This window comes from Neophocaena asiaeorientalis, unplaced genomic scaffold, assembly GCF_003031525.2.
Source record: "Neophocaena asiaeorientalis asiaeorientalis breed wild unplaced genomic scaffold, Neophocaena_asiaeorientalis_V1.1 scaffold126, whole genome shotgun sequence".
Lineage (NCBI taxonomy): Eukaryota > Metazoa > Chordata > Mammalia > Artiodactyla > Phocoenidae > Neophocaena > Neophocaena asiaeorientalis.
In genome coordinates, this window is record NW_020174565.1 from 971,949 (window position 1) to 989,695 (window position 17,747).

Below are 17,747 nucleotides of genomic sequence, written 5' to 3' on the forward strand. Positions count from 1 at the left end.
CAACCAAACCAGCTCTACAACAAATGCTAAAGGAACTTCTCTAAGTGGGAAACACAAGAGAAGAAAAGGACCTACAAAAACGAACCCAAAGCAATTAAGAAAAATGGTAATAGGAACATACATATCAATAATTACCTTAAACGTGAATGGATTAAATGCTCCAACCAAAAGACACAGGCTTGCTGAATGGATACAAAAACAAGACCCATGTATATGCTGTCTTCAAGAGACCCACTTCAGACCTAGGGACACATACAGACTGAGAGTGAGGGGATGGAAAAAGATATTCCATGCAAAGGGAAATCAAAAGAAAGCTGGAGTAGCAATACTCATATAAGCTAAAATAGACTAAAATAAAGAATGTTACAAGAGACAAGGAAGGACACTACATAATGATCAAGGGATCAATCCAAGAAGAAGGTATAACAATTATATATGCACCCAACATAGGAGCACCTCGATACATAAGGGAACTGCTAACAGCTCTAAAAGAGGAAATCGACAGTAAGACAATAATAGTGGGGGACTTTAACACCTCACTTACACCAATGGACAGATCATCCAAAGAGAAAATTAATAAGGAAACACAAGCTTTAAAGGACACAATCGACCAGATAGATTTAATTGATATTTATAGGACATTCCATCCAAAAATAGCAGATTACACTTCTCAAGTGCTCACGGAACATTCTGCAGGATAGATCACATCTTGGGTCAGTAAATTTAAGCCTCAGTAAATTTAAGAAGATTGAAATCATATCAAACATCTTTTCCGACAACAACGCCATGAGATTAGAAATCAATTACAGGGAAAAAAACGTAAAAAACACAAACACATGGAGGCTAAACGATACGTTACTAAATAACCAAGAGATCACTAAAGAAATGAAAGAGGAAATCAAAAAATACCTAGAGACAAATGACAGTGAAAAGACGACGATCCAATACAAGCCTACCTCAATAAACAATAAAAATCTCAAATAAATAATCTAACCTTACACCTAAAGGAACTAGAGAAAGAAGAACAACCAAAACCCAAAGTTAGCAGAAGGAAAGAAACCATAAAGATCAGATCAGAAATGAATGAAATAGAAACAAAACAGTAGCAAAGATCAATAAAGCTAAAAGCTGGTTCTTTGAGAAGATAAACAAAATTGATAAGCATTAGCCAGACTCATCAAGAAAAAGAGGGAGAGGACTCAAAATTAGAAATGAAAAAGGAGAAGTTACAACAGACACGACAGAAATGCAATGCATCCTAAGAGACTACTACAAGCAACTCTATGCCAATAAAATGGACAACCTGGAAGAAATGGACAAATTCTTTGAGAGGTATAACCTTCCAAGACTGAACCAGGATGAAATAGAAAATATGAACAGACCAATCACAAGTAACGAAATTGAAACTGTGATTAAAAATCTTCCAACAAACAAAAGGCCAGGACCAGATGGCTTCACAGGTGAATTCTATCAAACATTTAGAGAAGAGCTAACACGCATCCTTCTCAAGCTCTTCCAAAAAATTACAGAGGAAGGAACACTCCCAAACTCATTGTATGAGACCACCATCACCCTGATACCAAAACCAGACAAAGATACTACAAAGAAAATTACAGACCGACATCACTGATATCACAGAAATTGAGACACAGATATAGAGAACAAATGTATCGACACCAAGGGCTGAAAGCGGCAGGGGGGTGGGGGTGGGGGTGTGATGAATTGGGTGATTGGGATTGACATGTGTACACTGATGTGTATAAAATGGATGACTAATAAGAACTGCTGTATAAAAAATAAATAAAAAAATAAAGGTTTCATAAAAAAATGTCTATGATATTGTAAACCAAATAGTTCTTAATGAGAAAGACAGCTTTTCCTGATAATAAAAGAGATTATACTGAAGTGCTTTGCCCATAGGTCCTCAAAAGAAGAAACTAACATAGTTTAAAAAATATTCAAAATAAACCCTTAGATCATTTAATCAATTCAGCATACATTTATTGTACCTTCTGAACTACTGGGCACACTACATGTTATTGAATATGCAGGGATGGATAAAACAGACATAATCTGCCTTTCCATCTGTGTAAGCAGTATAACTTCCAGTCGAGTCATCCAAAATAAACCAACACACGTTTCAGCCAGATCAGTCAGGGTAAAACTATTTACCATAAAGTAATAAATGTTGGTGAATGTTTAACAAAATTATTGCATTCGTATGGGGTAGTTTCTTATAATTATGTAGCAGTGCTAGTTATTTTACTAACGCCATTTCTAGTTCATAACATAAAATTCTGTTTTTAACATGTAGGACTGTATCTTTCTGTTTTCTTTAGCTACTAGAAAGGAGAGAGGGAGGATGCATGTAATCATTAGATGCCAGCACACATTTCTGTTTTATCTTCCTTGGATTTATTTGGTCTGTTTGCAGGTTTTTCCAACTAATCTTAACTCTTTGTAAACATTAATAACTGGATGTCAGTAAACCTATAACAGTTTAGTCCAAATACCACACTTCACAAAGACTGAAAGAATGAAATTTGCAAACAATTTTATGTTTATAACAGATTTCTCTCCAAGGTGTTGAACATTTTCAGTAGCTAAGTAACTATTAAGGAATCTGGTACAAGTATGAGATAAAATTTCCTTTTCCTTATTTATAGGCATTCATGATATATTCTGGATAATAATTCTTTATTACATGCAATACAAATATATTTACATTTTTTCCAAAGAATTAAAAAAATTTTTTTTGCTGTTTTCTGAAACGTGTAAGCATAGAACTGGAGATTTTTCTTCACATTTTAAAGACTGGAAATGAGGTACTCTAGTATTTTGAAAACTGCCTTAGGTAATAACACAATTTAATTTAGCATAAAATGGCATAGTCATGCATAGGTTTTTTTGGGTTTTTTTCTCACCCCTTTTTTTATTATGATAAGAATATTTTACATGAGGTCTACTCTCTTAACAGATTTTTAAGTGTACAGTATAGTATTGTTATATACAGTATAGGCACAGTGTTGTACAGCAGATCTCTAGAACTTACCTTGCATAACTGAAATTTGTACATGTTGATTAGAAACTCTCATATCCCCGTCCTGTAGCTCCTGTTAGCCACCATTCTATTCTTGGCTTCTTTGAGTTTGAGTATTTTAGATACCTCATATAAGTGGAATCATGCAGTATTTGTCCTGTGACTGGCTTGTTTAACTTAGCATAATGGTCTCAAGGTTTATTTATGTTGTCACAGTTGCAGGACTTTCTTTTCTTTTAAAATTGAATAATATTCCGTTGCATGTATATGCCGCATTTTCTTTATCCATTCATATCTTTTTTTCTTTATCCATTCACAAGATTGTTTCTATATCTTGGCTATTGTGAATAGCGCTGCAGTGAACTTGGGAGTGCTGTTTCTTCAAGATTCTGATTCCAGTTCTTTTTGATAAATACCCTGAAGTGGGATTGCTGGATCATATGGTAGTTCTACTTTTTATTTTTTTGAGGAACTTCACTGTAACTGTTTTCCATAGCAGCTGCACCATTTTGCATTCTCACCAACAGTGTACAAAGGTTCCAGTTTCTCCACATCCTCACCAACACTTGTTGTCTTTTTGATAATAGCTATCATAACAGCTATGAGGTAATATTTCATTGTGGTTTTGATTTGTATTTCCCTTATGATTAGTGGCATTGAGAATCTTTTCATATACGTTTTGGCCATTTGTATGTCATCTTTGGAGAAATATCTATTCGTATTTTTAGCCCATTCTGTAATTGGGTCATTAGTTTCTTTGCTGTTGAGTTGTAGGAGTTCCTTATGTATTTTGGAGATTAACCCTCTGTCAGATACGTGGTTTCGAGATACTTTCTCCCATTACATATGTTGCCTTTCACTCTGTTGTTTCCTTTGCTGTGCAGAAGCTTTTTAGTTTAATGCAGTCCCACTTGTCTGTTATGGCTTGCAAATATTTTTGATCAGTCTTTGGCTAGTCTTATTGTGTCTTTTGACATACATAAGTATTATATTTATACTTTTATATATATTATATTTATTTTCTTTATGTTTTTTGCTTTTTGTGTCATGCTTGAGAAATCCTTTCCCACATCATAAAGTTATAGAAGATATTTTCTTCTTTAACATTTTAAAGCTGTGCTTTTCACATTTATTTTGGATGTATAACATGAGGTAGGAAAAATTTTCCCCAAGTGATAACCATTTGTCCTAGTACCATTCATTGAGGAGTCCATTCTTTCCCCACTGATTTATAATGCCATTTTGGTCCTACACATCTCTATTCTGTTCTGTTGCTTTGTTTATTCCTCTAATACCATGCTATCTTAATTACTGTGGCTTTAACAATAGGTCTTAAGATCATGTAGGGAAAGTTCTCCCTTTTGTTTTACCTAGAAAATTGTTTCTGTTATTCTTGGTCCTTTGCTATTCCATATGAATTTTAGGATCAGACTTGAGTTTTCTAAAAATTCCTGTAGAGATTTTGATCGGAAGCATTATAAAGGTTGAATTTATTGAAATCATAGATTAATTTGGAGAGAATTGACATCATATGATACTCATTTTTCCCACCCAGTTTCCCACCTGTTTATCTCTTCCATTTAAAAAAAAAATGCAGTAAAAGAAGTCCATTTAGAGCACACATAAATATGTTCTAGTATATCTTTTCCTAGTAAAACCTTACAGTTTTTTTTTTTTTTCGGTACGTGGGCCTCACACTGTTGTGGCCTCTCCCGTTGCGGAGCACAGGCTCCGGACGTGCAGGCCCAGCGGCCATGGCTCACGGGCCCAGCTGCTCCGCAGCATGTGGGTTCTTCCCGGACCGGGGCACGAACCCGTGTCCCCAGCAGCGACAGGCAGACTCTCAACTACTGTGCCACCAGGGAAGCCCCTAAAACCTTACAGTTTTTGTTGCTGTACAAATGGATCTTTTTTCCTGTTTTATAATCTAAGTGGTTATTACTAGTGAGTAGGAATATTAAGGATTTTTATGTTAATCTTTGATTTAGCAGCTTTGCTGATTTATTAGTTCTAATAGTTCTAAATAATTTACCTGTAGATTCTTTTGGATTTATTACGTAGAAAATTATTTGGTTTGTCAATGCAATTTTGTCTCTTACTGCTTCATTTTGTACTTGATTTATTGCATCAACTAGGGCCTCTATCCAGTATTAAATAGAAGGCACCTGTTTTTCCTTGATTTTAGTGGGAATGCATCTAAAATTTTATTATTATGGATGGTGTTCACTACAGTTTTTTAACATATTCTTTATCTGTTCTATAATGCTATCATCCTGAATTTAAGATTTCTCCGTTGAATGGTTCTTACTCAAATCAGAATCTTGTATGCAGTTAAAAAAATGTATACATCTGACTTCATTCCCAGATACTCTGCTATCTAGAGTTTAGGGATTTGTACTTTTACAAGCATTGTGGGTGATCAGAGGTTTTTTTGTTTTTGTTTCCATTCTGGAGGTTGAATTTTAGTGAATGATTTCTACATCAGATGAAATAAATGATCATATGTTTTTTAAATTGATAGTATGGTTGTCAGTAATAGATTTTCTATTGTTGAACTCATTCATACATTTCTAGAATAAATGAGTAGGCTCCCAGTAATAGCCCTGGGCATGATACAGGATGATCAGGAAGGACTAGAATGATGATAACAATAATAATGGAAAATAGAGAATTGTAAAAGTAGGTGGAAAGTAGAAAACATTTAAAAAGGGCATTAACTTTGATATTAAAATGCTTTAAATCAGGAGTTTTGTGATTGCATACCCCACCAGTGAAAAAAATTGAGCATGTACTCTGAGTATGTGTGTGTTTATTTTAAAACTATGCATGTGTTTTATAGTACTGATACTTTATGCATAACACATGCAAAATTTAAGTGAGATAAAGATGAAAAAGTTACTTTAAAAATAAGTTTGCTTTATTTAATGGTATAAAATATTTTCATTCTTAAAGTTTTATTACTGTTTTTATTGAAAACAATATGGTTGACTATGATTTCTAAAATTTCTTATAATCTTGGTTTAATACAGTGACAGTAATTTAAAGATTTCGATTAAATTCACTTTACTTTGATACTTGGTCTTGATGACTATCATGGCTGAAAAGATACCTACAACACACAATACAGATCCAAATGGAAGAGTATGTCATAGGTTGAGACTCCTATATTTTTCCGTCCCATTTGGTAAATATTAAAAGGGCTTTTGTTGAAATTTTCCATAGTCTCTGATTATGTTATAGTTGTTCTTACAAACGAATCGGAAGTTTTTTTATTTTATTAGGGCATGTTCAAAACCCAATGATTATCTTTATTTGGAAGATTTAAAAACAGTTTAGAAAAATCTGTTACCAAGTTTAAATGTATAGTTATGAGATTTTAAAAAAATAGGTGACATACTGTTTTTGGTAAAGTCATAACATCCCTTTAACACATGCACTCTCCGTAGTTTGAATTTATTTTGAAAAGCAGTTTTTAGTCTCCACATTGTTAGAATCTGCAGAGACAGATTAATAACTGCTAAAAAGATGCAAAATAGTGGTTTAATAGTCTCCTATTTGGGCAGGGAAGCTTTCTTGCAGAGAATGTGTGTGGAGACACAACAGTATTTTCACAGAAGGGAAATGACTGTCATTGGAGAACATCTGTTAGGTAGATGATACAGTATTGCTTGTCCTTTTGTAAAAGAAAAATGAAAAGTCAGTTTTCTAAGTTTCACAACAGTTTTTTTGTCCACTACCTATCTCATTTTTATTTTAATGTTTCTGCTATTGAAAGGCCTTGTTTTTATAAAATTGACTACATTGATGAAATTCTGTAATGCATGACTGACAATCCTCATATGGAATGCCCACTTTTCTCTCAGGATTTCTCTGATACTGCATAAGACACATGACTCTGGCATGGGGTCCCAGTGAGGACATCAAGTTATTCTGTATATTAAATGTTGGAAAGCCTAGTTCCTTTTTGGAAAATATAAACATAATGAACATTCAAATATTTTTTCTTAACCTACTCCATTTAGGAGTTGTAGCATCATTTTGGATGCTACAGCCTTAAACTATATCCTAGTTACAAGTCAAGAAGTTCACAAATTCTTGATTCTACCCCAGCATTCAAAAACTAACTAGTCCAGGTAGAGGTAGGGGTGTCTCTTAATTTGAAAGTCTAAAGGACCTGGGGAAATGTTCATGCTATGGATTTAAGACAATTCTGCAAAATACTATATTCTCTATACTTTTGTAACTATGCCTAAATTAATTTTTAAAGGACCTCATAAGCAGTCTTCTTATCAGAATTTATTTGAAAAGTAATTAATGCCATAATTATGTCATAGTTCAGAACTATTTGAAGTTCAGGCTTTTCAAACAAATTCAGACTGGTTGTCTTCATTAGCAGTTAATGAATCTGTGTTGTGCTTTATTACTCGAAGTATTAACTTCTCCCCCTCCTCCCCATGCCTCTTAAGTAATAGGAGTGAAACATCCACATCTGATAACACAGAAACGTATCAAGAGAATACAAGGTAAGCTTTTGAATTTCTATTATTTTAGTAAATAATACCTATCACTTTGTAATAATGGATTTTTAAATTAAAAAAATTTAAATTCAGTTAAATCATCAGACATAATGCATAAGTTAGCAGTTTAGAAATAAATGATGCAGTTGCTTTTACAGGTCACATTAAATTAGAAGCGTGTAGCTCTCCTCTTTCACTGTGGTCAGATTTCTTCCATGCATAATTTAGGCAGAGTTGTCAATACTGAACTGTCCCTTGCTGAAATTGAGATATTAAAACCCAGTGATGCCTGATCCTCAAAATATTTTGAAATGTTGATCATTCTCATGGCTGATGCTTTTGTTTTTCTCTTTTCCTATGAATTTTGTATGTTAGAGTCTTAGAACTAGGATAAATTAAAGATACACCATATGGATGTAAGTCTTTTAAAAGTTTTAATTTCCTAGATATGGTGTTTCCATACTGGGACACCATGGGATATTTAGAATTTTCAGGGGACATACAGTGACATCTATTAGTTACAGGAATGACTAAATTAAGTTGTTTGAATCTAACTACTTTAATAAATGAGACAGCTAGGTTTGTTATTAATTTTGTTTAGGCCTCTTGTAGAGGCACCATGAAAAAATTTCCTAGACACTAAGTGTACTGTAAACTGAGATTGTTTAGGAATATCTATTGTAGATTATTTATTGAAAACATAGTTTTTTAAAAGTGAGACAATCTTTGATTAGTCTATACTTATAACTTTTAAAGAAATAATAATTGGTCAAAAAATAGGAGCTCATCATTTTTACGTTACGATTTCAAATTCAGTATGCTGCATTTAAAATTGTTTTATAGTTCTTCTGGGCATCCCACCTTTAAGTGTCCCTTGTGTCAAGAATCAAATTTTACCAGACAGCGTTTACTGGATCACTGTAATAGTAATCACCTATTTCAGATAGTTCCTGTGGTAAGTATGTATGTTTAAGACAGTCTTCTGTTTAAGGTATGCTGTCCCATTTATTTCACTTCATTTGTACAAGGGAAAGTGGTTACTTTAAATTTTGCGGGGCATTGTCAGTAAGGTATATTTTGTCAACAAAGGATTGATGACTGTGAAGCAAAATGAGATATTTAAAATCCCAGTAACTAACTTATAAAAAGATGTATGCTTAATTGTGAGGGTAAAGTACAAAAATAGCCTGGAAAAGAGTGAAATAAGGAAAGGTGAACTGAGGACTCATTACCAAGCAGTAGCATTGTAAATTGTATCCTTGCAGAATGTAGTATATGAGTGCATAAAGCAAGAAAGGAAAAGAATCATACTTTCTTTCTGATGCATACATATCTTTTTTTTTTTTACATCTTTATTGGAGTATAATTGCTTTACAGTGGTGTGTTAACTTCTGCTTTATAACAAACTGAATCAGTTATACATATACATATTTTCCCATATCTCTTTCCTCTTGTGTCTCCCTCCCTCCCACCCTCCCTATCCCTCCCCTCCAGGCGGTCACAAAGCACCGAGCTGATCTCCCTGTGCTATGTGGCTGCTTCCCACTAGCTATCTATTTTACGATTGGTAGTGTATATATGTCCATGCCTCTCTCTCGCTTTGTCACAGCTTACCCTTCCCCCTCCCCATATCCTCAAGTCCATTCTCTAGTAGGTCTGTGTCTTTATTCCTGTCTTACCCCTAGGTTCTTCATGACATTTTTTTTTCTTAAATTCCATATATATGTGTTAGCATACGGTATTTGTCTTTCTCTTTCTGACTTACTTCACTCTGTATGACAGAAATGTTTGTCTTCTATAAACTTCCCTCTTAGAACTGCTTTTGCTGCCTTCCATATGTTTTGGGTCGTCATGTCTCCATTATCATTTGTTTCTAGGTATTTTTTTATTTCCTCTTTGATTTCTTCAGTGATCACTTTGTTATTAAGTAGTGTATTGTTTAGCCTCCATGTGATGCATACATATCTTTTTGATGCCAATGCCATTTTGAGGGTGTGTATGAGAGTGGTGAGACCTTTTTTGATGAGTGAAGGAGAATAGAGCAGAGTGCAGGATTCCAACATTGTGTTAGTGGTTCTACAACTCCACATTTGGAGCATGAGTTTCAATTTCAACTGTATGTCAAACAGGAGAAACTGAGCTGGAAGAGCTACTTCCCATTTTGATATGTAAATATTTTCTTCAGAAATTAGAAGGAAAATGTATCAAAAGGTAAAATAAGGATTGTGGATACATCTTAGCAGTTTTACAAAAAGTTGTGGAAGAGTATGCCCCAGTATGCCCTTAAAGTCTCGGGTAGTTCTAAGGGAGATACCCCCCCTACTTTGCTCATTAGGAGAGGGTCTGTTACTGTTAAGTAAACAGATACAGTGCCAAAGACATCTCTTGGGGAAAATCTCATATTTAAGAGATTTCATTTGTTTTATATTGCATTAGTGAATTTTTGTTTCTGCTTATATTCAACATAGCACAAACTTTGGCTATAGTCCAGTTACTAAAGTTCTGTTTTGTTTCATTTCAGTCTGTAATCCATTCACTTTTTAAGATGTACTTACTTCATTTGAAACCTTAAGGATACAATTTAAGGCTTCCTTTGCTTTCATCTTATAAATGAAATTAAACTAATAATAATAATTATGTCACAGTTATTGTGTGGCTCTAATGAGATTACATACTGGTTACTGGTAATTATTATTACAATTGGTTAAGGCTGGATATGGTGTTTCTGTTAAAACAGAATAATCAGATTTAAGTAATAGAATATGTTAGATCTCTCTTTTTATTGTGTTGTGTTGGATTAGTGTAATTTATCTAAGGTAATTTGGTCTAGAAATAATCTAGTTATGAAATTTGGCCCTTAGAAATGCTTTTCATGTAGAATTTTTTGTAACATGTTTTAATACTTTCAATAATGATGTTTGGTTATTTTCATTTTTTTAAATTTGAAATACTGTGTTTCTTATAGACATGTCCTATTTGTGTGTCTCTTCCTTGGGGAGATCCTAGCCAGATTACTAGAAATTTCGTTAGTCATCTAAATCAAAGACATCAGTTTGATTATGGAGAATTTGTGGTAAGTGAGTTTTTCAAGATTAAGAAAATACCATTTAAATATTGAAGTTAAATTAACTTCTTCAATCTAGACTTGAGTTTTGAGGCAAGATGTATCATACTGGATGGTTATAGAGCAAGTTCTGTTGTTTTTATGATAATATAGGTGAATTTTGGTTTGTAGAAGTGGTGAAAGTTGAATTTACTGTCCACCTTCTATATTAGAGAGATAATTAATAGAGGAAGAGCAAACCCCCAGATTAACAAAATAATGATATATATGAAAACTGTCTAGATTTAAGGAAAATTATACTTGCTAGAAAAGTAAAATTGGTATGACAGATGGAGGATGTATTTCTCATGTAGTGTAAGTAGCTTGTTAAACTCATAATAGATTTCTTTTATCTGCACGTGAGACACATTCTTTTTAAAAATGAGGGAGCTTATTTATGTAAAGCCAGGTTGAATGGCAGATTCTGGCCTTAGTTCACTGCTTTAACAGAGTGCATGAGGGAAGTTATATAATATAAAAATGGATCCCCAGAGCAAAGCATGAGGTTAATTTCTACTTCCCAAATGTGTCTTGATAGTTACAAAAAAAAATTAGATGACTTTCATTTTATTAATTGTGAAATTGCATTTTATTCATCTTCAATGAATTAAAACCTTATCTCATTCAAGATTCAGCCTGACAAAGAATGGTTCATACTTGTTTTCCAGTTTATGTAATAAGCACAGACATGTGCAATTCTGAGAATGGCATGAACAGAATTTCCATTTCTTCTGCCTTCCAGTGTTGAAATTATGTCATTCTTGATATATATATTTTTTATTTTGTGTAATTTGCATTTTTTAGTCATACTGTATAAAAATATGTATGTAATAATATTTTAAATATATGTAAAATTCAAGTGTACTCTGATAATTTTAGTAGTTTTATGAAGTAATTATGGGTTATTCTTAAATTCTCAGTGTAAGAAAGGTTACTGCATCTGGAGAGCTATGTGTTTGGAAAAACAAAAATTTATTTTGTGAACTGCTTTTGATCTAATTGTCAGACTGTTTTCCCTTGCCACAGAAGAACATGTAATTTTAATGATTTGAGATTGTCGAATGGAGGCCTATTTTAAAGCAAATCCATGGACCATAATTGAAAGGAAATAGAATTTTTCAAGTTAAGGAGTAGTAGTATAATCAGTTTGAGTGAACTGTAGTTTTTACCTTTATGTTATGATTAAGATGATGTTAATTCAACTATCTTAATGTAATAAGTGCTTATTTTCTTTAAAATGAATATACGTTCCAACATTGGCATTCTCTTCTAGAGATGACAGAAAATTTATGATTGTGGGTTACCCTTAACTATACTACTTTCAATTAATAACTTATCATAAAACACTGTAATTCACAAATTTCATTGTCTGCTGATCATCTGTTATTTATCAATTATTCCTAAATAATTATAACTGAATTTTTTAAATTAAAAGTTTAGGTATTTAGTGCTTATATTTTAAAGAAGTATATGGTGTAACAAACTGTTTCAAGTATGTATGTGTATCAAGATGTGTAATGTATTGGACTAAGTATTGAGTATGTTTTTCCTATTGACATGTTAATGTTACTGTTTTTAGAATCTTCAGCTAGATGAGGAAACCCAATATCAAACTGCTGTTGAAGAATCTTTTCAGGTAAACATCTGAAGGCTGTAGACATCTCTGCATCTTTGTACCTGCAAGTGCCATCTTTAAGGAGAAAACTACACGAAGTCACCGTTTCAATAACTTGATGTGCATATTAATAAAAGTAATTCAGTCTATTGATTTAGTTTTTAATTGAAAAATAAAGGTGGGCCATCTAAAAACTTCATTCTCTTGATAAGTTAAAAGATAAAAGTTAGGACATTATCTTTAAAAGCATTAAAATGATTATATTTCATTAATGTAATGGTGAAAAGGGAATCCCTGTTGTACTTATCTTTTTATATTACATATTTAATTTTTCCTTGCTTTTGAAATTTGGTGCAGTTCCTCCCATTGACATTATTGTACACAGGTAACAGAGTACCATATTGTGAAAGATGAGATTGATATAAACCTAACAAATCTGAGCCAGTTATTTGAGTTGCAGAATGGAGACTTGAAGTGCTAAATGAAACAATCCAAAGGAAACTTTTTTAAATACAGATTCTAGCAGAGGAATTCAACTATTATAAGAAAATTGTATTTATATAACGTTTAGTATTTTTGAAGACTAGTGAGATTTCTTTACTAATTTTGACTCTTTAAAAAGTGAAAGCTCATTGTATAGATATTTCCTTTTTGCTGTTAGAAGGAAATATCAAGAGAAAATTTTATTTCTTTGGTGGGCAGTTGGTAATTTCATATCTTGTTTGTTTGGTTGACTAATTTGTAAGCCTAAAGTACAGTAAGCTGAATTACAGCTCTTTGGCCTCAGAATTTTCAATAGCAGAATTGCTGATTAGCTAAGATGAAACTTTTATTAGAAACTTTCAGTTGGTGATATTACATTCTATATATATATTTAAATGAGAGGTTTGACTTCATCTCAGTTTAGAAATTTGTTCAAATCTAAAGATGTATATGCATATATACATACACTTTTGTATGTGTATATACACATATATGCATACAGTTTGTCAGGTTATATACAGAATTTCTATTAAGATTTTTAAAATGCACAAGCAATATGGGATCAAAGTATTTATCTGATTTGATTAAAATTTTATATGTCACCAAATTTTTAAAGTAACAGTCAAATGGTAAGTTATCTACTTGGCTACTATTACACCTTAAAAATGAGTTTACACACCTACACAATTACCTGTTTATATGGTGCTCATTTGTTATCTTAAGGTAATGTGGGACTATAGTAGTGAGGTGGATTCTACCAGCCACTCTGTTTCCCTACATTTTAGTCAAAAACTGGGTTTGTTCTTAGTATTCATTAATGAGAATCATAAAATAACTTGTACTAGAGGGCCCAAATCACAGAATAAAAGATGAAGAGTGGATTAGCTGACATTCCATACTAATACATTGTTGATGCTTTCTTTAAAATAAATAACTCAAAAGAACATAAAAGAAAGTCTCAGAAGTAGTTTGCTGCTAATATATACATATATTGTATAAAAAGGTATATTTTGATTTTGTTAAAATCCTTGTTGACTTTTCTACAGTGAACATTTTTTTAACTTGATTTAATAAAAATGTTAATTTTGGAAGTGGAGTTTTGTAAAAACCTTTTTCAGTCAAACAGTAATTTATGGGTAATAATAACAATCACCAAAAAAGCCATACATGTTAACATATGCCTTGGTTGTGTCATTCTAAAGAGTGATGTTTACTATGTGCTTGAACATTTCTCTGCGGTTACATGAGTGTAATTGTAAGAATAGCTGTTTAACAAACTCTTTTTTAAAAAGACTTTTGACCATGGGTTTTTCCAGTTTAAGCAATAACTTTAGTACTTTCTTTCAAAATTTAGTACTTCCAGTATGTCAAGTTAAACCATTCTGAGATTTGAGAACTTCTGTAAAGGAAAATTGTAGAGATCATCTTGATGAAATTGTGTTTTGAAGTTTGTGGGTTAGTTAAATATCATTTATAGTCTGGTGTGTCTTTCACATAAGTTTTTTTCGTAAGGAAAATATTGACTTTATTTGCTTTTATCTGGGAGCTCCTCAGTATGGAAATGTTTGTTTAAAACCTCCCATCCTTTTGTCAGTGGATTAGGAATAGGGATTGGCTTTACAGATACACAGTTTAAATTCATGAGACAGTCCTTGTTTTTAATGTGCATATAGCTGAGTCAGAATAAGGGAGGAAACTGTATTGATACTCTACCTAAATTTCAGAATACCACTTACAGGCCTCAACAAATTACAGTTTATGTTGTTAAACAGTCTTATTTGAGATGTATTGCTTTATTTTTCAATTAAACGTGGTTTTCTCCTACTTGTGTGTCTAATTAAATTTTTGTCTAGAGGCAAACATGATAACATTTAACTCTCATAACTCACCCTGGAAGACATGTAGGAGATGACCCATTATTTTGCACTTAAAAAAGTGGATAGGAGAAAGATACCACATGCTGATACTATATTTTGGGTTTAACTTTACAAACCTATTTTATCTTTATTTTCAAATGTTAATCAACTTATAAAGCTATTTTATCAAGTGTTCACACAGCAGGATTTTCAGACCATGCTAGCAACCAGACAGAAAGCTAGTTAACTGGTTAACAGACATTTTTAAATGGAAAAGTTACCCTTAAATAAGGTATCAGGGTTCTAAGAATATATTGCCAAATACCATGTCACATACTTTTTGCATGTTTAGCAAGTATTAATTACAATCTTCAGTGAATCATAACTTTATAGGAACCCTTTAGGGCTGCTACTCAAAGAATAAACCCTCTATGGAGGTTGTGATGTTTGTAGAAAAGGTGTGGCCCAGAATACATGTACTGTAAAACTAATAGAAATATGAATAAAGTACTCATTCCACATTACCACTTAATATGGAATATAATTTTCTAATTAGGCAGTACAGTTCTGAAAAAAGATGGGGAATGGAAATGAATTATATCAAGAGATTAAAAGAAGATACAGAGACCTGAAAATGTGTGTTACAGCCTGCATCACCCCAACAGCGATTGTCCAATCCTGAGGCTGAGAAATGGGAGTGACTGCACTCTCACCCCGAAATGAGGAAGATAAATGTGTGTATTTTATTAGGTACTTGACTGACAAACTTGCATTACACTATACCATGCAATTTCCTGTGTAATAAGAATTCTTAATAGATTGGTGAAGGATATACCATTGCAGAATGTAAGATGAACAGGCAGGGGAGTGAATACGGAGGAGAGACATTAATGAATTATAGCCATTCTAAGGAGGTTATGGAGAGGAAGAAAATACACAAGATGTGAGGGAGGAAATGGCATGTCTGTCTAAATGGGCAAAATAACGGTACATGACACTGAAATTGTGAACAATAATCAGAGCACAGATCAAGAAAAGTTGCTAGAATCCCGTAAGTCCCCTTGTTCCTACTTGCCACTACTACCAACTTTTTTTTTTTTTTTTTTTCTGGCCATGCTGCGCAGCATGTGGGATCTTAGTTCCCCCACCAGGGATTGAACCTGTGCCCCCTGCATTGGAAGCATAAAGTCTTAACCACTGACCACCAGGGAAGTCCCACCACCAACTTCTAATACCACAGATTGTATTGTCTGTTTTTATACTCTTACAAATGGAAGCACTCAGTAAAAATTATATCTGGCTACTTTTGCTCAGTATTGTTTTGAAATATCTAGGTCAGTTTTGTAAATTGTCTTTTCTGTCCAGAACAGAAAAGCTAAAAAGTAGCTTCTAAAGCTACTTTTAAATATCTGTATGTGGAAGTTAAGTGTATTGCAAATGGTTCTTTCTCCATGCGTGTTGACACCTAGTGGTTCCATGTCTAGATAAAACCTGAAAACTGACTGGTCTTCCCCTCGTAATAACTGAGGAAAAACAGGTGAAGAGTGTAACCAAATGGTTTTCCACTGAAACCAGGTAAGAATCTGACCTTTCTAATAAACTAGATATAGGATGTTCTGTTTTCAGGGCATTTTGTAGGAACAAGATTTTATTTTATTTTATTTTATTTTTTAACATCTTTATTGGAGTATAATTGCTTTACAATGGTGTGTTAGTTTCTGCTTTACAACAAAATGAATCAGTTATATATATACATATGTTCCCATATCTCTTCCCTCTTGCGTCTCCCTCCCTCCCACCCTCCCTATCCCTCTCCTCCAGGCGGTCACAAAGCACCAAGCTGATCTCCCTGTGCTATGCGGCTGCTTCCCACTAGCTATCTATTTTACGTTTGGTAGTGTATATATGTCCATGCCTCTCTCGCTTTGTCACAGCTTACCCTTCCCCCTCCCCATATCCTCAAGTCCATTCTCTAGTAGGTCTGTGTCTTTATTCCTGTCTTACCATTAGGAACAAGATTTTAATAAGTATGTAAGGACTATATTTTCTGGCAGTATTGTGTAATGCTACCAGTGGAAGCTTAAAGGGCTCCTGCAGTGGATACAGAAGAAGGGGGTAAATGCATCTTCCCTAGGATACTAAAAGCATTTAAAACAACCAAGCCTAGTTTCTTTGGCTAGGTAGCCTGGTTTTGATGATTCTGCCATTTAATACTTACATGGTTTTGGACAAATTATGTAGCCTCTCATCTATGGATTGTGAAGATTAAGCATTAATACACAAAGTTCTGGGGACAGAGCCTGTTACCTTTACTATTACTGTGTATTCAGTACAAACGTACCAATTATGTTTACATCTGGCAGGTCTCTTCAGTCTGTATAAAATTTTGTTGGGAAAATCTGGAATAATTTTTTTCTCCTCCTTTTAGAATTTAGAACCTAAAGGGTTATTATGTCTTCGCTAGCCTCAAGTTTTGTAGGAACATCTAAGACATTGTCTCCAAGAAGTACAAATACTACAGACAATGAGAAATTCTAAATAAAGAGTACCTTTTAAAATAATGCTTACAAAGAATAATCAGCTGATGATCATCCTTCTGTTTAGAAGAGAACTTACAATATTTGTAATATTCGTAAATCACTTGAGTAACTTGTATATGATTACCTAGGTTATTGGGTAGTCTTTCAGACCTTTAAGGTTTTAAATCGTTTTTCTGACCTTTTTGAAAAGTTGATGAATGTTTGTTTAGTATTACTCTATACCAACTTTTTATGTTTCCAGATAGAATATTAAACTCATTACATTAATAATAATTTTAGTGGAAAATAAATGTTTCAGCGAGGTTAGTGGCACTGTTTGGCATCCTTACAGATCTCTTTAATACTGGCTTAATGGTTGACCGCTGGGTTCTTAGAACTGCATCTGCCTTCAATCTGTTGTGATAGGTTGTTTTGGTTAAAGGATATGAAGGCAATCTAGTTTCACATAGTGTAGTTGGAAAAGGGAATATTAGTAACCTCAAAAAAAAAAAGATATTTGTGGATATTCTTTGATAATACACCAAACTCGGCAAATGGTAATCTGCCGTCTGAAACCATGTCAGACTTTTCATGCACTGTAACTATAAAATCCC

General features: G+C 33.2%; 1 protein-coding gene across 1 annotated transcript in view; it reads left to right on the top strand.

The window, feature by feature from the left end:
- RNF138 (ring finger protein 138) overlaps positions 1-14,582 on the top strand; it is a 36,559-nt gene extending 21,977 nt beyond the window's left edge. Inside the window, exons 5-8 of the mRNA XM_024757944.1 lie at positions 7,507-7,563; positions 8,401-8,512; positions 10,523-10,630; positions 12,240-14,582. Of these exons, the coding sequence (XP_024613712.1) occupies positions 7,507-7,563; positions 8,401-8,512; positions 10,523-10,630; positions 12,240-12,308 (346 nt within the window). The 3' untranslated portion in view covers positions 12,309-14,582. The remainder of the gene's footprint in view (positions 1-7,506; positions 7,564-8,400; positions 8,513-10,522; positions 10,631-12,239) is intronic.
- The last annotated feature ends 3,165 nt before the right edge of the window (positions 14,583-17,747 follow it).